This window comes from Lupinus angustifolius, chromosome LG15 (assembly GCF_001865875.1).
Source record: "Lupinus angustifolius cultivar Tanjil chromosome LG15, LupAngTanjil_v1.0, whole genome shotgun sequence".
In the NCBI taxonomy this organism is placed as follows: Eukaryota; Viridiplantae; Streptophyta; class Magnoliopsida; order Fabales; family Fabaceae; genus Lupinus; species Lupinus angustifolius.
Window position 1 is genome coordinate 19,509,199 of NC_032023.1, and position 22,822 is coordinate 19,532,020.

Sequence of the window (22,822 nt, forward strand, 5' to 3'; positions counted from 1 at the left end):
ACATTTGTATATTTAAAAAATGGATTGAATTGAAAGGTGTAATAGAGAGGAATGAGAATTAAAGAAGAGGAGTAGAAATTGTTGAGTACCATTGAAGGGTTTGAGAAGTAGAAGCTCTGTGGGTTTCGACTTCAAAACCTTCTCGAAATTCCTTTTTGCTTGTGAGTGGTGGCGGTAATTGATGGAGCGCTTCTGTATTGGGTTGGGGGATTACAAATTTACAATTATAAATTGGGTTGCCTCACCAAAGCCATTGTTAAAGGAACGCATGTCCAAATTTATCAATTCTCTACCTATAATAAATATAGAAAAAGAGTATAAATAAAAAATGTAAGTATCATTTATTTTTTAATTTGTATTAATTAAATAAATAATATTTAACATAACTATATATAAATCTTTACGATAATAATACATAGATAGTAGATTTATATATTAAGTATGTCACGTATTTTGCAACTCTCAAGCAAAATCTTAAGATATTCCTGCTAGAAATTATAAGTTGCATATAAACAATTGTTCAATAAAGAGCATTTTCTTTTAATTAATGAATAAAAAAAGTACTGGAGCGGAAAAGAATTAAAGTGGGTTTCGATTTAAATAACCCAGCACTAAGTGCTCTTCTACCTTATTTTCTTTATCATGATTACGATAATGATTATTTTAAAAGATAGATGTTATTTTGATAATTAATTTCTAACCATTTCCAATTTCCTTTGATTTTGAAATAGATTTTTTGATATAGTAAGTAAGAGAAACATATAGTGTAATTTATTATAGATAATTATATAACTTTAACTGTTAATAATTTATTATAAATTTAGTTATTCAAGTACAGGTAACTAAATTTTCTACAAGATAGTAAAACGCATTGCCTTTAGATAGCACTTCTAAAAAGAATTAAATTATGAAATAATCATGGTGAGTGATGATTATTTATACAGATAAAATTAGGTTTCATTCGTTTCATCCCATAATGATCAAAATGTCGATGATTTGATTACTGAGAACTATATTTATTAGAGGGACAGTCATATACCTTGAAATTGATTAATTTCTTAGTAAAAGATACATTTGATAGTATAAAAAAGATAGAAGTTAGCAATTGTGATTATGTAATACCGTTTCTTAGATAATTCAACATTATAATTTATAATTTTATGAAAACAACAAACAATGGGAATATCTCTTGAGGTTATAACTCCTGTAATCTCTGATTAGGCTTTATTTTTTCATCAAATCAGTGTGTAATATTTGTTTGAGGTTTATTCTCAATATGAATGAAGTATTTCCTTTTGAATGATAGTTGGATGCATGCTTCCAATATATGCCTTGTTCACAAAGGGTATGCGACTTAATAAATAACTTCAAACCAAAACCTCAAAGGGTATGCAACATTGAAAAAATCCTTGTTATTTTAAGTCATGTAGTTGTGTCTTAAGAGTGAAAAAACCTATAAGAACAAGAGAAATCAATAATCAATTTGTTGAGTTAGAGGAAGACCACAGGGAACAAATATTACTATGACATTACTCCTTGTACTAAATGATTGGAATGAAGATCACATGTATTTATTTTTATTCTATTTTGTGTTATCACCTAATTAAAAAGTCTTATTTATCGTGTATACTAAAATACATTCTAATTTGTCACAATCCCAAACAAAATTAGGTTCAAAGATCACATGCAAAATTGTGGATATAACTCGACGATTAGATTTATTTCCATTTGCTCTATTGTCTGTTTTACAGGTCATTTCCCAAAGAGTAAATGTTGTCATTAACCTGTAGTTATCCTCAAACCACAGACATTAAAAAGAATATGTGAATTATGTTTTAACCCCTCCTAAATTCACCCAAAAAATTTATATTTCCAATGCCATGATTTTATGACCATACGAGCACTTGAAGGAGCATCATTTTAACGGAGAAAGATCTGTTGTCTCAAACTCTGTCCCAAACCAATCATATTATGCCACGTCAGTTAAAAAAAATTAAATATTCATAATTTTATCAGTTTTGCTTCATTGTAATTGACTATGGATATAGTTGAGGACATGTCACCGTGCACACGAGGCAACCACCATCAAAGAATAGAAAGTAACAACTTAGGGCATATTATCTTCTGTTTTCATTTTCACTGAAAACATAAAATAGAAGGAAAAAACATGAATGGAATATCATTTTCATTCATTAGTATTGATTTTTTTATCAATTTTTCTTAAGGTTTTGATTTTCATAGTGATTATTTGAAGAGCTTTTCCACATATATATGGTTTGTTCCAAGGTGGAATATCTGAACAATGATTAGACAATTGTAAGCAATGAGAATAATTCTGAAAATAACTTGGATCGCCTGTCCTAATTTCTTGTCCTCACCAATTAAAAATTGACACATAACTAAATATATTTGTTTTAAAAACAAAATGTGACATTTTTATATTACTTGCTCAAAGTTGATTGGACTGAAACTGGGACAGAGTATCTGGGTCCCCCTTACTATATGATTTCTTCAACAGAATTTAATGACAAATTTATATATATATGACAACCATTAGAATGTTATTAAAAATCATACGTCCATGGAGCTAGCCACTTTGATTTCAGTATATAATTCCTAATTTAACTATCTAATCTTGTCGCATCAAAGGTACTATAGGTCTTCAAGCATTGGTGAAACATTCATTAACATTAGTTCCTCATTTGCACTAAGTTCTAACCATGTATCTTGATCATAAGCAAAATGTTGATTTGCTATCATTTCCTTTTCTTGAACCCCTTGACATGTAGCATGATTGACCACAGAAAAAGAACTAGTATAGTCTTGAACACATTTACATGCAACGATCACCACTACTATGACCTGCATTACTTCTTTTTTAAATTTAAGATTGGTGAAAATCTCATGCAAATTTAAATTGAAAAAAGAAGAAGAAGGAATTTTTTTGATAGGGATACCTTTTGCGCTTGTTCTTCAAGACAGTAGAAGTAGAAGGATTGCTATGCCAGTTCCTCTTTCTCTGATTTATAAACCAGTTATTAATCTGCTTTAGTTGCAAACCAGTTTCCTGCACCAACCTTGCCTTATCTTCCTCCTGAAAAGTTAAACATCGATTAAGAATAGAATAAATATTGATGAGTGAGTTGTGACACAGCAACATTAAATGTTACAAGGTCACTTGTAAAAATCTCCTTAGTAGCTTCAACCTATTCCTGTGTCAGAGTTATACTGTCATAGGATGAATGTGTAGAAGGGCATCTTTGTTTCAAAAAAAATGTTTAGTAAAACTCAATTTGCAGATTATTTGTTGAATCTTGAGAAGATTGTCCAAAATTTTACTAAAGCGAATATTGAGTTCTTACTGTAGGGTAAGGCCACTTAGAATGTGACTGCCACCAGGCTTTAAGAACAGAGGTTGTATCACCAGGTAATTTCCCGGCTCGTCTCTTGCGTAGAATTTCTTCTCTTATGTCCACAATTTTCTCCTTATAACCCTACTTATTGAAAACAAATTTAGGTTGATGATCATCACTTGGGAAGAGACTTAAAATGGAGAGTGCATGAAGGAAGAGTTTGAAGGCTATTTATCAGCATTATTGAGTTCCTTACCTGTTTCAATTCATGCTTTAATTCATGCCTTACACGTTCCATGAGGGACCTCTCATTCTCTGTTGGAATTAGAGGGCCAAATCCCATGCTATCATGACCATCCAAACCACCATCAAGTAGATTGATATCACTATCTACTTGGTCATCTTCGTCATCAGACATTGTTGCGCCTGTACCTTCTCCCGGTGAAACTCCTGTTAATCATGTAAACAATAGTTTCGAATAACATGCTAAAAATGTGGATAATTGGGCAATGCACTACAAGCATTTGATACTCTCTGTTAACACATAAACTAATTTCATTGTGTCTGAGGCAGTGTGTAGTTTTGGTTAGTTGTTCACTATGTGCTTCAATATATTTCAATTTTAATGAATTTCACCAACCATCAAAGTTTCCCAAACCCAGCCTTTATATGAAGAAAAGAAAGAAGAGAAAAAGGTTCTTGTAGCCATGTTCATACTAAAATATTTTCGCAATATTGATCGACATATGACCTTGTCAAAAAACAAAAGTATATAGTTATAAATTACAAATCACAGAAGGTGCAATCCCTGATTTCAAGAACTTAAGTACTCTGCAGTCTGAACATGAATCGATTAATAGCAAAAACTATGTCCCAAGATAACATGTTCTAGAGTCCATAGGTTTAAAATTGGGAGTGCTACTATAGAGATAATTTGGTACAACTTTTCATATAAAGTTGTCTTAAATTTTAGCCTAATTTAAAAGGATACGCCAAACAGACCCCCCAAGCAGCTTTCTGGAAATTGCTCATACATGCATAAATAACCATTATATTATGTTTGGGTGACTAAATTACAGGTTGGTTCTATCACTTGTATGAATAATAAGAAAACATATGTTAGAAAAAACATTAGGACAAGTTATTTTCATTTTGTTATCATTAAAACAAGCTTTATTTTCATGTTAAGATGTAACAATAGATGAAGTAGACAATTATTACACCTGTTAAACTTTGTAAGGATTGCTCAATCTCCCAACAAGCCATCACTGCTTCCATTGCATGGACCCGAACATGTTGTTGAAGTTGTTCTTTGAAGGAACAGAGCAATAGAACATAGTGTGACTGCAGCATCAAAACCTTCCTAGATGAATTATGAATTATGAATATGAATAGAAGAGATAGGAAAGAAAAGAATATACCAAGAACTGATCAAGTTCCTTGTTATCATCATCAATCATATTTCCGAAAGAGGAGTACTTAGCTACAACATTCTGTGACTGAGCAAGCTGGTCGTCGATTCTTGGTAACTGATCAACCGGCGTGGCGATCCGTAAGCACGACACGTGTGCCGACAAAAGCTCTTCGTACAGTGGATGCGCCACTATCTCCGCCTTGTACCTTCCGTTCTGCCACTTCACCAATCCATCCTCGCCGCCACCGTCCTCCGCTGCCTCCTTCTTCTCCCTGCCGGCTCCAGTGTCAGCCTTCAATTCGTCGGAGTCGTGGGATACGCCGGCGATGATGGATTCTCCGGCGCCGGCAGTGACAACGTTCATTACTTCGCTATGGTTATTAGTATCGTATTGGGTACGTAGAAGAGCGTTGTTGAGCCAATTAGGCGCGGTTTGGAGAGAGTGGTTAGGATCGGAGTGAGGCTTGTTGCTAAGGTCTGGGGCTGAAGCTAGTTGCTGTTGTTGTTGGTTTGTAAAATGGTGAAGTGAGAGGTTTTGAGAGAAGTGGTGGTTGTGATTTTGGTAAGCCATATAATATAAGAGGAAGGTAGCTATTAGTTCATGGAGAAGACTATAAGAGACAGAGCATGAGAAAAGAAAGAAGAAAAATAAATAGAAAAAGTGTATTTGTGTGTCTTTCTTTGGTGTAACAGTTGTAGGAATGAATAACAAACGAGAATGAATGGAGTGAAGACAGAGGGAAGGGAAAAAGTGAAGAAGGGGAGGGACTAGTATACTAATGAACGAAGTGTGTATATATACTAATGGTTACAACTTAAAACTTACTAACTATAAAAGAAATTTGAGATTGGAGGCACAATGAGATGAGAAAGTCTTAATATGAGGAAAAAATGTGTATTATTCATCATTCATATTGATTCCATTATGAGTGAATCATGATACTTATTGCATCAATATGTTTCGACATCATAAAATTTGATACTATTCCTTAAGGAGCTACATAAATTTGTGGATGTGGAACATGCCATGTTCCTTAGGTAGAAAGAGAGATGAGAATTGAGGTTCGAAGGTAGGAATTAGAAAGGATACATCCATCTCATGCAAAATATATTAACGTACATGTTACCAAACCCTTGCTAGGAATCCACTTCACACAAACATTAATATTCTGGATTATTTAAGGCTTTTGACCAATTTCTAGCTGACACATAATGTTCCACTGGTGAAGCCAATAATTCTACCGATTGAAGAAAAAACTATATACACCACCCGTTGTTTTACATCGATTTCCATTGGGTATGCTTTCTAACGTGCACTTAGTAGCGGAAAATGATTGTTCAGATCAAAGCAAAATGGTATTATATGCCAGTATATCATTACTATCAGTGTGGAACAATTATGGGGAAGAGAATTTGGCTCAAATAATGCGCTTAGCCGAATGAAAAAGGAAGTGGGTTAGTTTTGTTCATATTCTTCAAAACCAAGATGACAAAGATATGCCCTCATCATATATGAGAGGAGAATAGTAATAAATCTTCATCATTCATATATAAAATAGCCCTAAATATGTTTTAATTGAGTAAGTATAAGCAATTTTGACTTCAGCCCCTACTTTTTTCTTAGTTTTTAGAAGAAAAGTTGAAAATTCTATAATCCTATGAATCTGAAGAGAGATCAAATTACATCGAACCAAAATATATTTACTCTTACTTCATATGTATAATTTTTTATATAATATAAGGTAATTATATTGACCCAATAGCTAAATCGAAAACTCGTAGCAACAAGTTTTTTGTATAAAACTTACAATAATCCAAAATTGCTTGAGTCTTTGGTGAAACAAGGAAAATATTTTCATGATCTTCATTTTTCGAAGAGTAGTGATTAGTAAATAATGTCAATTGTCAGCATACAGTTTTTTCTTCCATTTGGGGTTTGATAAACCTAGAAGACCGGATAAGGTATCGTTTGAAAGTTAAATAATTAGCATAGTCCCATGGTTGTGAACTTGTAATGTGGTTTACATACCCATGGCCCCCCTTCTTCCCACCACATCATGTTCTTTTGCCCCACTTCATGAGTTGCCTCCAAATTAGGCTTTCTCATCTTGAGGACCACAAAAGCACTTAAAATATATTACACTCTTTCCTTCATGGATATGATAGTGATCACTTGTTTTCAAATATGTTTCATTCCATATCACGAGTCAATTATATATTCTTATATAAATAAAATATTTTTTTTAAAAACACAATATAACATTTTAATGGGCTCGGCATATGGAATGAGAATCGTTCGAGACATGCGATCTTTGTCGTATTGGACCACTTAATCACTCATCCCTACCCCACTTTTTTTCTTCTATTGGGTTTCTTCACATAAGATGCTGCATGGATAAAACGAGTAACTTATATTTAAAGAGAATCTTCATCATCATGATAAAAGTGGATAAAAACAAAACATAGATGTCTATGGTTTGAGAATTTTATAGATGATTATCTAGATCGCATCATCATTCTTGATCGACCATTTTACATATCTGATTTTCTATATAGTAAAATGAGTCCAGAAGAATGACGATGCATCTGGATAAGATCATTTGTCTCAGACTATACAATAATTATTAAAGTCGCCTTTATGCAATATAGAGTCGCTTGTTCTTAATAATGGCGCGTGAAAACAGCATATATAGGAAGTAAGAGTGAAGCTACTATATATGTAACTGTAAACACAGTAACACAAACCGGAAGAAGTAAAGGGTGTCCCACCAAGGCAATGTAGGTGATATGATAGATGAGGAAGGAAAGATCATGATATTTGATATATTATAATTATACTAGCAAGCATGTATTCAGACCTCACAGTTATGTCACATAATATGGTTGATGGTTCCCTCTTTTATTTTCTTACTTCTGATTCATGTTTATATATGTTTTTGTTTGGTTTTGAAATATAGCAATTTTGATACCTGAGTTATATGAGTTCTTTATTGTCTTGTCACAACAATTTGGTCTTTTTTACCATTGGTTTGTTTATAGCTTGTTTCATTATTGAGGAAAAATAGGAGTCACATGCAATAGAGACGTCAGAAGCGCATGCTTGGTGGTTTTGACAGGGAGGTGAGACATAGTTCGGGATAAAATAATCTTTATTCTTAGATACGAATAAAATAAAAAATTTAAAAATAAAAGTAATAAAAAGTAGCATACACATGTTGACCTAGAGATAGAGGAAGAGAAATTATTGGATAGGATCTTAGTCAAAATCGTCCAATAAAATTTACTCACAAATCATTATAAGCTGCAATAAAAGTAAAAGTAACACCAAATGCACTCATTTGTAATATAAAAAAAATTATATGTTAATATTGTAAAATGATATATCATGACTATTATGATGCATTAATTCGGGATCGTTCAACAATTTTATGTATTATGTCGGTTGGCAAATAGAACTTACCTTAAAAGTAGAGAGATAGTTAGGTGTTTCTAGAAATTAAAATAAAATTCTTATCATGTGTCATTTATGTTTATCATCTCATCTACCTAAAACATTTTAAACATTGTAGTTTATGTATACGTTTTAAATAACTATTCTCTCTTCAAAAGCACGTCAGAATTTCTAGATGGGTAATAAAATATTATAATTTTTTGTTGCAATAATTAAAATGAATGGTTTTGAGCGCTGTAGCACGGATTCGTCAAACACCCTCACGTGTCGGTGTCCGACACGTATCCGACACGGATATGCTTGGATTCGCGAAGGATACATATCCATGAAGTATCCAAAAATTAGAAGAAAAAAATTAATAAATAAATATTAAGACACGTATCCGATTCGTTTTCAATAAAATATAAGATATATAGATTCGTTTTCAGTAAGTATAGCCTATATTTCAATAAAATATAGGATATATGGATTCATTTTCAGTAAAGTATAAGATATATAGATTCATTTCCAATAAAACACGATAAGATAGATTCGTTTCCAATAAAACATGATAAGATAGATTCGTTTCCAATAAAACAGGATAAGATAAATTCGTTTTCATTAAAGTAGAATAAGATATATTTGTTATGGAGGGCAATGATTTTAGGATAGATTCGTTTTCATTAAAATATGATAAAATAGATTTGTTATGGATGACAATAATTTTAAATTTCCATTATATTTTTTACTTTGGATATTTTGATTTACATTTATGATTTTATCATATTTTATGTGTTTTTATATTTTATACGCGTATCCCTAAACATATCATATCCTGTATTTTGAAAAAAATGTGTGTCGACGTATCAGATATGTATCGTATCCGACACACGTATCAGTATCCGTGCTTCATAAGTTTTGATGAGGTGTTGGATCATAAATTTGACAATTCAAGGCCATGAAGGAACACTATTCAACAACCTCAGCATTTTTTGTTTACTGAGACAGTGAAAGGAATATTGCCATGCTGGCCATTTGGCTTCTATATATTTTTAGGAAGAAAAATAACAAAACTTGATTCTTCACGACTATTCAACCATTCTTGGACATACTTCTGTTGTATATTATAATAATAATATTAATAAATACGATTGGTACTGGTTTATATACCATTTTGATTTATGACCTTTCAATTTTTCTTATGGCAAATTCATTAGTAGTCATATATACTTCTATCATTTCTGTGAATGAAACTGGTCAATGTGAAAATGATTTTAACATGGTGGATGAATTGGAGTCATGTCACAAAAGCAGAGTGAGCAACTGATTTATAATCATATAATTATAATTTAGAGAAGAAAATATGGAAAGTGTGTTAAAAACAAGATGTGACTTTATTTTGTTTCCCCATTTATATAAGCAGCTAGAATAGGACATAAATTGATGGTTTAGGAAACCGTTTAAATCCTTTTTATACATCAAGCTTCCTGCTATACCATTTTCCATCCATTTTCAAATCAGATGTTGAAATTTCATTTAAAAAATGCCTCCTTATAACTATTTTTAACCAAAATCATTTGATGAAATCTATATATTTAATTTTTCCAAAACATTATTCACAATTACTATCAACGCTAATCCATTTAATTTTTTATGTGACATTGTAGAACATAGTAGGACTTCAACAACTTTAGTTTAGATAAATTTCAATTTGTCGATGCAACAATATCAGATATACACAACAAAATATGATATGCAAATATTGCATTAGGCAAACAAACTATATACCTTTAAAAACAAAATCAAAAATCAAAAACTACATGCCTCTTTTCCTTATACAATAATTCTCTAAGTAAATTTAGTTTCACACAATTCATTTCCATCAATATCATTCTCTAAGTAAGTATATCACTTGACTTCTGATCTAAATATATTTTCTTCTAATTTTATATATTTTGGAAAATACTGTATATATAATTTGGATGGCTGTAGATGTAATTAAAATATCTACTATTTATTCAAAACTCTTTCACAAATATCCAAAATGTTTTTTATTTCAAAATACATTATAAAAAGGGTCCATGAATTGATGAAAATATAGGACATGTACTAAAAATTGCAAACCCCTTCACAGATAATAAAAAATGGGGATTCAACGGATTCGTGCGCCCAAAATACGGGACAGTGCTATTTGTTTGCATTTCACATCAAGCCCATGTCATATCCCATAACACAGGAGATCATAAACTAACCCAAAGAGAACAAGACCATCCATTCAACCAAACAATGCTCCGATCCACTATTCCAGCCCATATAGAAGATTAAATCAAATGAAATTAGGATTTTTGGTGCATAAGTTATAATCTGAGTTATGCTTTATGTCCAAGGAATAAAGCATATTTTTTTTGTACTACCAAGAGTATCTCCTCATATTTTGAGGAAGAAACTAATTCCTTTTGAGGTATGTAGTCGTCCCTCTCGATAAATAATATTTTCAGGAATCAAACCTTTGTTTTTTGGTCATACCGGAGATCTAAGGGCTTATACCATTATGCCAACGCCTTGTTGGTGAATAATGTACATCTTTCGTTGTTTATTTATATTTTTTTTAAACATTTTTAAGATATGTTTAGCTATAAAAATTAAAAACAAAGGAGATGCAAAAATAATTTTATTGATTGTAAAATAATGTCAACGTAGAAGATTTATTTAGTTTATTCTCTCCATAACTCAAAAGTATGTTCTCAAACTTTATGTACAAATTAAGGGATGTCTTGCTTGTTATAAAAATTTATTTCACCTTGTAATAAAGGACATAATTAAACATTTAAACTTCTCTTTACTTTAAGGGGAAAGTAGTTGATAGCAATCTTATGAGAATCAGATTGAATTGGGCAATTCGATCACCTGAAAATGATTCTAATTTGGAGTCTCACATTTTAAACTGGGGAGATTATGATCTAATCATATTAAACCACAATAATCCGGAAAGTAAATCAAGCGGTTAGATAGTCTTGGTTGGCTGCAAGCTTTTGTGAGTTTGTAGAGGAGCATGAGAGAACAAAAGAAAATTAGCCTTTAGATAACAACCAATGAAAAAATCAATTTATATTCAATCTCTCATACAATCTGAAAATCTATTATTTTTCCTAAGTTAGAACTTAGCAATACCATAGTACAAACCTAAGCTATTGGTTCTTTTACCTCGGACACAGACTATCTCTTAAACCACACTTCCACGTCACTCTTTGATGAAGAAGTAAGGTGGTAGAAATACATGTATTGTTGTCTATGTATGAAAGACTATGAATTTACAGAGAAGAGGGTGGTGCTGTTAGTTATGTTCTACTTTCAAACCATGAAAGTTATGCCCCTTCAGCTTCCAGGAGCGGAATGAATTTCACATAAGAACATTCTCAAAACCAGGAAACATCCTCAGAGATAAACTTGTATATAGAGATAAAATTGGTTCATAAAACTGATGATGAATTAAAATAACTTCTGAAGGAATCCAGAATCTAAACAGAGCTTTTAACCTACAAAGAATGGTTCATCTTACACATGATTAAAGAATTCCAAAATCAGAAGTATCAAGGCCTTTTATCCCCTGAACATGTGACAGTAACATTTCTACCCTACAGCCTAATGGCTAGAACTAAACAATAAACTTTTCCCACTTATGACTAGCACCTTCTTTTCATGAAAGGGTTGTTACGTTGCATCAAGAAACGTCTCTCATGAAGGACTTTGTCCAGTGTTTTTCCATTGGATAGAGACATAGAGCCTTCAAAATGTACTCTTGGACTCTGTACATTGTTTGTTTCATACTTTGTTCTAGTTTCAACCACAACTGTTGCGTAGTGGAGGATGAAATAAGTAGGAATCAACTCATTCAACATAGATCCTCTGTGTAAGAACCAGCATCAGGTGGCATCATGTTTAGATCTGGTATAAGGGAAAAGCATTCCCTAGATTGTGAAGCATGTGAATTAGATTCATCATGAGTTGCATGTGAATTAGATTCATCTTGAGTTGCATGTGAATTAGATTCATCTTGAGTTGCATGTGTGACTTCTGGAGGGCCAAAAGGTACTACTATTCTCTGGTGGGGTTGACCAGCAGGAGTACAATGCAGTTCAACAGATGTTGAACTAGGATTGCTAAGCCATTTTGAACCGAAATCAAGCTGAGAAATTCAATATTAAAAACCAGAGGTCAGGGAATAAATGATGCAAAATTATTACTCCAATAGATATGACTTACAATATACATAACGAAAAGGAAGTCAAATAGCATTTAAATTTACCTTTATCCTCTTCATTCTCTCGTTTAAAGCTCTCTCTGCCTCAAAGTTAGCATTTTTATTTGCTATCTCCTGCAAAATAAGAGTAACATCAGTGATCATGCATGCCCATCTGAAAATGGGTGAAGAGAAAATTGAGTAACATCAGTGGAGAGATACCTTTTCTAAATATACCCTTTCCTTTAGCAGAGAGCTTTCCTCTTCCTTTAGTTCTGCAAATGTCTAGAAAATGGCAAAAAGAATCATGATTAACACTCATTTAACATATTCACAGGGAAAGAGATTTCATTGCCAACCACTTCTCAATCCAATACAATTAGAAACTTAAACTTGTAAAAGTAAACGAAATAGAGCATCTATTACTTTAAAAAAGAAGGTACAAAGTACTGAAAATAAAAATAAAAAGGGAAGGAGGAAACAACGCAGCTTTACCTTTTTTCTTCTGCACTTTTTAGTAGATGCAGAATTGCCCGTATATCCACTTGTAGCAGTAGCCTGAAAATGTGTTTCCATTTATTAAAGACTAGCAAAATAGTGGTACAAGTGTCAAATCTAATCAAATCCATAATAGAGTTACATAATTAGAGGTGAAGACAAAAATAACCTAAATTGGTAGAGAGTAAATCATATGATATATAGGTGACGATTAAGCAACTCCAGAATGGTAACATTACCCATAAAATAATGTCAGTATGAGTTGTGAAAAGTCAAGGAAAGATACAATGATCTAGAATAGACATTGAGGGTTGGATTCGGCTAAAATGAGTAAATTTAACTTAAAAAGAGACATTGAAGTTTGCAAGTTGCAACTAATAATATTGAATTATCAATAATTATTATTAATTAAGGCAAGCATTGGCCAAACCATTGACCAATGTGCAGATCTGCTTATAAATTGGTATACGTGGCATGTCAATGACAAGTGACAACTGCGTGGCCATAGACTCATGTATCCCACGAGAAAGAAAAAATTGTACGAAGACATATATAACAAATCATATTCAGAGAAGTGTATTTATGTTTTTTCATTGGAATAAATTTTAATGAAATTTAATCGGTTGTTTCTACGTACATATTTCGCTGTGTAAGTCTATATCGTCTTCCCGTTTTGGGGGACAGCTCACCTGGCGTACCTCACAAATTTGAGCCACGTCAAAGAATGGTCACGTGACTTGATCACATTACAATAGCTTCCAACTATTACATTAAGAAATAAAGAAAGCACGCCCCAAGTGAGGTGGGGTGGGCCCAAGGGGCCACAAATACTGCGTGGTGTTGTTTTGGCCTTTGTTATTATTATTATTTTTGTTTAGCAATTTCTCATTGAAGGCACCAACTACAACCACCCTTCACTATCGTACCCGTGATACTCATCGATAACCCCTTCTAGATCATAAAAGTGGCATGCCATGGCATGGTGTATTATTAATACCGCTATGTGTCATTAGAGAGATGAGAAAGTAAAGGTAGGAAATTAAATAGATTGAATCCGACCCCATCTATCACCAACTAAACCCTTTTACAATAGTTGCTCTCTATTCTAAATAATAGGCCCCACCTATTCCATTATTACTATTACCAAAAAACCTCAGACTCCCCTTCCCAATGGAAGGGTGTTTTTGTAAATCAATAGGAGAATATAGAATGACAGACGAGTTACCCTAGAACAAAACGTCAACCTCTTCCTTACTTCTAGTATGACTTCACGCGTGTCAAAAACGTACAGGGGCATTTTCGTCACCGTAAATCCACATCAAACGCCTGAAAATATAAAAGAAACTCGCAAAACGGAACGGAAACTGCCACGATTTATCGGATCGGGGTGTGGAATGTAATTTTATAAAAAAAATGGAAATAAAAATAACGTGGCGGCATCTGCTGATGTCAGCGGAAAATCGAAAACGAAAACCGTTTGCGTAAAGGCATTCGAGGAAAGAGAAGGTCAAAACAGTAAAAGTGAAAGGAAACGTTATTTGGAAGACAAGAATGTCTCGAAGCAAACGGAGACATCACCGCCGCTAGAATCCTACGGCGGAGGTGAGTACACTAAAAAAGAGAAGGCGAGGGTATTAAGGTAAAACAGCACGAGTATGACACGCAAAGAAAACAGATCAGCGAGGAGAGAGAAAGAAGGAGGTAGAGATAGATAGATAGATAGATAGATAGATAGATAGATAGAGAGAGGGAGAAAACGAACCTTGGATCTAACGGCGTGATGGCGGTTAGAATCATCGTTGCAATCAGCGGTGTCAGAAGGAGAAGCGCCGCCGCTCCAAGAGAGTGGAGTGGTGGGGCTGCATCTGGTTGAACCAGCGCCACCGCAGCGAGAAGGTTGAACAGGAGGTAGTCTTGACCTTGAGGTAGAGCGTGGCTGCTTGCGGCCCCATGTGAGTGGCAAAAGGGTCTTTGATTTGGGTGAGACAGTTTTCTTGAGCCTTAGAAGAAGCTCGACGACGAGGGTGTCGTTGGTCATAGCAGCTTGAACCCACTCGTCTTTCACCATCATCGTCATTTATATGTGTTGTGCGTAGGTAACAGTCATGTAACTGAAAAAATTGGTGGATTTGGTGCGTGAGAGAGAGGAAGAGGTGAGGGAAAATAGATGAGGAGAAAGAGGAAGATAGGTTTATGTTGCGTGTGTATATATATACGATACAGCATCAGAAGAAATAAATAAATAAAAGAAAAAGAGGAGTGGGTGGGGATATTGTGTGAAGCGGTGAAAGTGGAAGAAAAATGAAGAGTGGAGTTATTATTGGTGTGTGTTGTTATTTCCCCTTTTTTTCGTTGTTGTTTCCCCTTATTTTCGGTATTGTTAGTAGTACTTAGTAGTAGTAATGGTAAAAGAAAGGGTTAGAGTGGTGGTGTGGCCAATGTGGAGTGTCATTCCTTTCTCACTCTCTCTTTGCCATAACCTGGACCTACCATGCCATCAATGCCACTCTTCCTTGTTAATTTTGTATAGATAATACATTATTGTGACAATCAGATGTTGGTTCAAGTAGTACATATTTGATTTTTTTTAAGCAATGTATTGAGTTCGAATTTTGTGGATGGAAAAAATACCGCTAAAAGAGTTAACATCACATACTTATGGATATTCTCAGCTTTGACATGATTGCCTCCGGTCCGATTGATAAATATGGTAAACTAAAAAAATGTTGTTCAATGTGATATTATACGTGTTATTTCTATATGACACCCTGAATTATAAATGATAGTTTTGGTTTATCATCCTTTTGATTTGTGTAAAACTTGGCTTACTATATTTATATACACTTATCATCTTATAAACGACATGATTGTCTAATGACATCATTCTTTCAATTGATCCTAATAAGAAACTAATAACTTATATATTAAAACCTAATCTTTTAGTATGAAATGTTCTCCATTTGGTATAATATAATAATAAGAGAAAAGTTGAAAAAATATCATATATTTCTCATTTGGTTTTGGAGGGAGGGTGAAAAAATATAATGAGATCCAATAAACATTTTTCTCTCCTCATGTAATGAGAATAATGAGAGAGGAAGATTGAGAAGGACACTTTTTTTCAATAACCAAACACTAACAAAATTCAATTTATTTCTCATCTCATTTTCTCTTTATCAGTCTCTCTCATATTACTTTATTGTCTGTGACTAAAAGAGCATTCATCTTGTCACACGACCAGGAATTATGTATTATTTAATTTTAATTAATTGATTGTTTGTAATATTTATTTAATTAATTATTTTTTATAAATGTTTACTTTTATTGAATATAATAATACGACGTCACTTAAGGACAAAAGTTGTATTTTATTATTAAATGTGTTACATTAGAACGACATGCATAGTGTAACCATATATAACATCTACCATATGTTATATTGCAATTATTTATATTAAGTTTCTCAAAGAATAATAACTTTTATGATCATATAAGTTAGAGAATGAATATATACCTAAAAAAATTGGGGGCAAATAAGGACCAAGAATGCATTTTATAATTGTGTGTAATATATAGGAATTACATGTGTAGTACAATGTTAAACAACATATGTCACATTTGAAATATCATTTTTCCAAATTCATTTTAGTTGGAGGATAAAAACCAAGTAAAAAACTAGGAAAGCTAGCGTCCAACAATGAGAAACTTGATGAAGTAAATATGCATTTTATTTTTTATTTAAAAAGTTTCATTTAGTTAAATTTTATTTATTTTCATGTAGTTCATAAATAATTCGGATGATGATGCTATCACTCATTGTTAAAAAATTTACAAATTAGTTTACATATTCCACTTATTGTTAAATCATGAGTAAATGAACGATATGAATATTTAATTTGTCATTCTATCGCATATTTTATTCTAAAGTAATCCAAAGATGAGCACAAAAACAATTGATCACCAAATTTACTATATTAGAAATAATAATAACTTATTATTACATTTGACAGGGTGGATAGTGAAAAACATTTAAATTATATTCATATTAAGTTATTTTTAACTAATGAAATGTATTTATAATAATAATTAAACTTTATTATTAATATAATATTGTTAAAATGAAAGTAAAAAAAATGTAAGTGTTTTTATACAAAATTCTTATACATAGAGCACAAATTCTATAACCAACTATACAACTTCAATGATTGAAAATATAGGAGATATAACAAGTTTTGGAAAAAGAGTTTGGTGAAATGCAGTTTATTGATGCTGCTATTACCACATATTATTTAATTATTTTTGCTAATATCATTGCACAATTAGTTATTAAGTTAATCTATAGGGTTAATTAGATTGATACCCTATAAGTTTTAGTGAAATTAATAAATTAATTTTTCATTTCACACACCTTAGCACACCCTTAGTTTATACATATACATTATAAAACTACATTTGCATAAGAGATAAGTATAATTTACAAAAGAATGTGATAAGTGTAATTAAGTTAAACATGTTATAATATATTGTGGATACATATCCAAATAGTATATGAGTCAATATTTCTTCATTATTTTTGATTCGTTATAATATAGTATAAAATTGGTTCAAACAATATTCTTTAAAATTATTGATGTATTTTACGAACCAAAAATAATGAAATGACAATGAATCATATATTATTTTGACTTATCTTCATAATATATTATATTTTGTTTAAGTTAGTTATATTAAACATAATTCTTTATCTAAAAGATTATATTTATGTCCTTTATAATAATAATCATGTATATTAAATGATGCTATCAAAAACCATGTTGAAAAACAAATTAGTGTGATTATTATTCTACAACAATGATCATAGTTTGGAGAGACAAGGTTCTTTTACGCCACGTAATGCCTTGTCACCCAGATACTACGTTAAGTAAGTATAAAGGTCATATCTATGTCACCCACCTAACACGCCGCCAACACCTCCTACATGTCGTATGTACTCTCACCTAACCCTCTGCTCTATGGCAAATACATGATTAGGATGTGGCTACCGCAACCTACTATAGATCAACTATGCACATACTACGACTTCGTCAAGCCATCAACACACATAAAGTAGTCCCTCCTCTATTAAGAATAGGCCAACATGCCCAAATGGTTGGTCAAACCAACATCATCTAACAAAGAACCTTCCATCCACCTCCACCGTAAATAGGGGCTCCTCCCCTTACACTTATAATAAGGTGACACAAACTTGCACACACAACACACAAGATGCAATTGGACTTTGGTCACCACACTCTCTACCATTATTTTCTACTTTATTAAGCATTGTATTATCTCATACTCTGGTGTTGAATCCCCCTCCACTGTCATTTATTGACTTGATATATGAAACATCTTTTCAAGTACCTCCCCTGGTATGTAAGCCAGACTCATACGAACCCAGATCCCCATCCAACAAAAAAGAGCACCCTAGGGAGCATCTCACTAGACACTTCAACCTGTCAACCTCCAATCTGAGACCGAACTATCCCAAATTAATGACCCCGAACTTAGCCCCTGTTCGACTCACTCTCTTGTAACAAAGCAAGAGAAGAAGTACTATTTTCATTGACAAAAAATACAGTATTTATATAATAAATATTAAATATTTAAAACCAAATAATGAATAATTAGGGTCAACGTAAACTAGTTATGCTTCTAATTCTTATCAGTGACCCGATCAAAAACCAAAGTCTTCTAATTTAATATTTTTTGAATTCTTTATTTGAAAGTTTCTATCTTATCTTTTTTAATTAATAATTAGTAATACTTAACAAAGGCTCTTTAACTCATAAGGACAATTTGCAAATGGTAAAAAAAAACGAAGAGGATCTTGACTTTTTTTAATTAATATTTAATAATACTTAACAAAGACAATTATTGAGTTGTTTGAAAGGATAAAAGAGACAAAATATAAGGATAAATATTTAATGTTTTTCTGTACATGAATTTTATATACTAACCATATACACATTTAAAAATAAAGTATCACCTTAAATCTATTAATTATTTGATATGTCTTGTTTTACTTCTCTCTAAAAATTTTCCTTTTAAAATATATAAAATAAAAAATAAATCAAGTGTCAAACAATAAACAAGTTAAGGATACAAGTTTAATTTATTCTCTATAAATAAATTACGTTCACACCCTATAAATTTTAGTAAATTATGATATACACCGTCGAAATCATATTAATATATTATACTAACGAATATGTGTCACAGTTACAAAAAAGTGATGAACATAACTAAACTAACCAAATAAGATATATTAGAAAATAACTCCACATAACATAAAAGCAAATGTATTTTTACAAATATATCAACAATTATATTGTTTAAATTACTGTTATATTATATTATAAAAATAAAAATAAAGAAAAAATATTGACTTATATACCATATATCCTTACTTTCATAATATATTATATTTTATTCAAATTAATTACATTTATTATATTTTTGTTTAAAATATGATACTTATTAACGAAAAAATATTAATTTCCATACTATTTGTACTTAATTTCAAAAGATTACATATTGTATTTAATATAACTTCATTTAATATTTTTGTTTTGTTTTTTTTGTATAAATGATTTCTCTTATCCATCTATATTCTATAATCTATACTAATAACCATGACATTGGGTTCATTTCATGTTATCAATTTATCATCATTGAAACCACAAAAGAAATAATAGATTATATCTAACAACTAATATCTCTTTACATAAGCAAAACAAATCGAACACAAATTCTTCTTTAGGATAAAACGAGAACAAAGACTAATCATTCATAATACAAATTACATTTCACTAATACTTAACAAAATAAATCATAATACAAATCAAGGGGAACACTTCTTCCATATTATAATAATACCTATTATATGAATATACAGAAGCTTATCCTTTTAATCAAGGCAATAAAATTAAACAGATCTAAGAATAACAGTAAATAGTTAAATCCCAGTATAAGCTTGTGATCCGGGTAAAATGAACAAAGTGCTAAAACAATCAGAGTCAGAAATTCGAACTCGATCTTCTCGCTGAAAAAATAAGAGAAGATCGAGCACCTTCAAATTCTCCAATCACTAAAAACCACCGTCCAAATCTTCCTTCTTCATTCATATACCAACAATAAACAGATAGAACTACAAAAAATCAAGGCGTAAGATTTTCCGTAAGTTATTGGTGGCGTCGTTAACAGCTACGATCTTCTTTGTAACGAAAACCGGTAACGGAACCGAGCTAGGTGGCGGAGAAGCCACAAGCATGGAAGCTCCGGCATATAATCCAACCACTTTCTCCGATACAGCTTCCGGCTTCCGATACGGCGTCGTTTTGGTAAGTTGCTCTCCGCGTTTTAGTATTTTAACTTGATTCATGACTGGCTTGTTAAGTTTAGGGTTAGAAGCGTAAGTGGATTCGGGTCGGGTCGAGTGGGTTCGTTTCGGGTGGGTACGATATTGTTTGGGGAGTTTCATGTTTGGAGGAGGAGAGGTTTTGGGAGATGATGATTTTTGAAGAAAATCCTGAGGATTAAGAACTGCAACACCCATTTAATGAGAGAGAAAAAGGAGAGAAAATGAGTAGTTATGAAGAAAATGGGGAAAGGGAATTTTAAGAAGAAAATTGAAATTTCAACTAATGGATGAAGAGGAAAGGAAAGAGTGGGTATTTATTTAGTGTTAGGTCGGCTGAGAGAGATATTGAAGCAACCGAGTTATTATCAATTTATCATTGGAAACCGTGACATTTATCTATTGCCATGCCCTCATGCTTCATTTTATTTACCTCCATTGCCATTATCTTCAACCTTTAATTTATTTATTTCGCTTAAATGCACTTTAGTTTATTGTTTCTTGTTTAGCGATATTAGTCTTCTTTATTTTCCTCGTTGCCATTTTAGTTTTTTGGGTTTTCTTTTGAGATAGATTTTTCCCTAAATAATAAATTAATATAATATTTAAAACTGTTTAAAATATTACTTTAAACGTTTTGAAAATGAAGAATAGATTTAATATTCACATTTTTAAATATTATTTTACTTTTTTATGTTTAAAAGAGAAAAAATTCCCTGAAGCTTATTCTTGAATAAGGGGTGGATATTTGTCATCTCATCACTTTTAATTACTTTTATTACCAATAAACTAAAATTAAAATATAGAGAAACCTGATAGCAAAATCACTTGAGCTATAATGAGAAAAAAAATCAGTAAATAAAAAAATTAATGAATTAAAATTCGATTTAAGTTTATTTGTTTATTTCATGTATGATTGGTAATGTATGATTAATTGACCTTCTTCGGTGCTATTTATTACGTTATATCATTTGCAAGTTGCAACACTATTTTTTTAAGATTCAGCCATAAAGAAATTATATATCAGAAAATAAGATACACATAACGTTGTAATTAAGAAATGTTGAAAATGGAAGGAAAGTTTAATAGTTTGTTTTTCCAATTATGTGTCTAGATGCATCTTATAAAGATGGTTGAAATAGTAATTTTTATATAGAAAAATCTTAGAATGGGATTTTTGTATTTTTCTTCTTCATAAATACGTGTTTTCTTTACGTATTTTTAATACTATATGCTATGAACACAGATTGGAAGCCCAAATATAAAATTTAAAATATTAAGTAGAGAAAAGATATATACAAAGTCAGCATAACAAATTTATATATTATCATTACATCATCCATAAAATAATACAAATAAATAATAGATACTAAGTGCATTATACTGTATATATTTTGAGAATGTCAAATAATCCGTCCGTCTTAGTGGACACGGTTTGTACAATGTTGACTGGTGGGATTAGTTGAAACATTGAAAGTGGGAAAGAGCGTGTGGATTGGGTGAAAGTAGTATATTCATTGTGCCATACACGTTACAATCTCATCTATATAACCCTACTTTGCTCCACCTAATCACAGGACTGTATCTACAGTGTTCCCAAAAAATAAACAGAAAAAGAGGGGACGTGTAATTGTGTATGTATTCTTTTTCGCCTATTAACTTAATCCACTTGCACGGAAATTGTCTCCCAACTTTCATTTGGAAGCTTTGGTCTTCAATTCTTTTCGTCCATGCAAAGTCCCTACATTTTCATCCCAGAGCTAGTAAACATTTGCATCTAATTAGGGAACCAAATTTGTATATAAGTAGAAGTTAAAAGGAAGAAAATTGCAGCATCAACAAAAAAAGGAACTAGTAGATAATTAGATGTTAGTAATAATTAATATCTTAATGGCTAAGTATATATTTGGCTAATAAATAGATTTAATAATGTTCCCATATAGCCCATAGAAATCTATAGATATATCCACAACTCACAAATGTTTCCTTTTACTTTTCAATTTCATTCCCTATCTCAATGATAGGAAAAGTGAATATGGTTAATAGTAAAATTTATTATTAACTATACTACATGTGTACACCTTAGTTAGAAAATTAATTGACTAATAATGGTTTTCATAAAGACTTTTTAAAAATTTGGAGAAAAATAAAAGTTTTCTTAAAATATTAAATGGATTGGTATCCATCAATTAAATGGTTACGTAAATGGATAAAAACGTATCCACTAACATCGAATTTAAATGCAATGGATAATTGAAAATATTATTTGATGAATTAATATATAAATTGATATGCGATCCACTAAAATTCAAATCTAAATTATCGAATTCATCCCTTTGCTAGCTCTAGTCTGTTTGGACAACATGGAGAACTGGCCCGGACCACTATACAAGAGTAACAAAAAAAAGCTGATCATATATAAATAAAATGCATGTATGGCAAAACTTTAGTGAGGACAACGCAATTAACTTATTGGCCGATAAAATGA

At 31.6% G+C, this 22,822-nt stretch overlaps 4 protein-coding genes and 1 long non-coding RNA gene across 11 annotated transcripts in view; 1 reads left to right on the forward strand and 4 right to left on the reverse strand.

Annotated features, from left to right (window-relative positions):
- LOC109328228 (neurochondrin) overlaps positions 1 to 210 on the reverse strand; it is a 7,807-nt gene extending 7,597 nt beyond the window's left edge. For both annotated transcript variants that reach the window (XM_019561589.1, XM_019561588.1), the window contains exon 1: positions 90 to 210. In XM_019561589.1, coding sequence (XP_019417134.1) covers positions 90 to 92 — 3 coding nt within the window. In that variant the 5' untranslated portion in view covers positions 93 to 210. The remainder of the gene's footprint in view (positions 1 to 89) is intronic.
- On the reverse strand, positions 2,481 to 5,582 carry LOC109328229 (homeobox protein knotted-1-like 3). 5 transcript variants are annotated; one of them, XM_019561594.1, is made up of 7 exons: positions 5,306 to 5,581; positions 4,775 to 5,269; positions 4,577 to 4,697; positions 3,610 to 3,803; positions 3,363 to 3,494; positions 2,958 to 3,094; positions 2,481 to 2,873 (listed from the first exon to the last, which is right to left on the reverse strand). In XM_019561594.1, exons 1-7 carry the CDS (start codon positions 5,336 to 5,338, stop codon positions 2,834 to 2,836), a joined length of 1,152 nt encoding a protein of 383 aa, XP_019417139.1. In that variant the 5' UTR covers positions 5,339 to 5,581; the 3' UTR covers positions 2,481 to 2,833. The 5 variants fall into 5 exon arrangements, with proteins under 5 accessions (XP_019417139.1, XP_019417140.1, XP_019417137.1 ...); XM_019561595.1 differs by having other exon boundaries at positions 4,775 to 5,035; positions 5,087 to 5,546; XM_019561592.1 differs by having other exon boundaries at positions 2,481 to 2,870; positions 4,775 to 5,582.
- Positions 11,661 to 15,259, reverse strand: LOC109328230. Of its 2 annotated transcripts, XM_019561597.1 has the most exons (6): positions 14,698 to 15,249; positions 12,933 to 12,995; positions 12,660 to 12,722; positions 12,504 to 12,572; positions 12,236 to 12,383; positions 11,661 to 12,181 (listed from the first exon to the last, which is right to left on the reverse strand). In XM_019561597.1, exons 1-6 carry the CDS (start codon positions 15,010 to 15,012, stop codon positions 12,090 to 12,092), a joined length of 750 nt encoding a protein of 249 aa, XP_019417142.1. In that variant the 5' UTR covers positions 15,013 to 15,249; the 3' UTR covers positions 11,661 to 12,089. The 2 variants fall into 2 exon arrangements, with proteins under 2 accessions (XP_019417142.1, XP_019417141.1); XM_019561596.1 differs by having other exon boundaries at positions 11,661 to 12,383; positions 14,698 to 15,259.
- Positions 14,414 to 14,894, forward strand: LOC109328231. The gene is made up of 2 exons (XR_002105407.1): positions 14,414 to 14,636; positions 14,675 to 14,894. It is a non-coding gene; the product is annotated as an uncharacterized LOC109328231 (long non-coding RNA).
- On the reverse strand, positions 19,788 to 20,632 carry LOC109327381. The gene has a single exon (XM_019560498.1). The coding sequence runs from the start codon at positions 20,530 to 20,532 to the stop codon at positions 20,125 to 20,127; it is 408 nt and encodes a 135-aa protein (XP_019416043.1). The 5' UTR covers positions 20,533 to 20,632; the 3' UTR covers positions 19,788 to 20,124.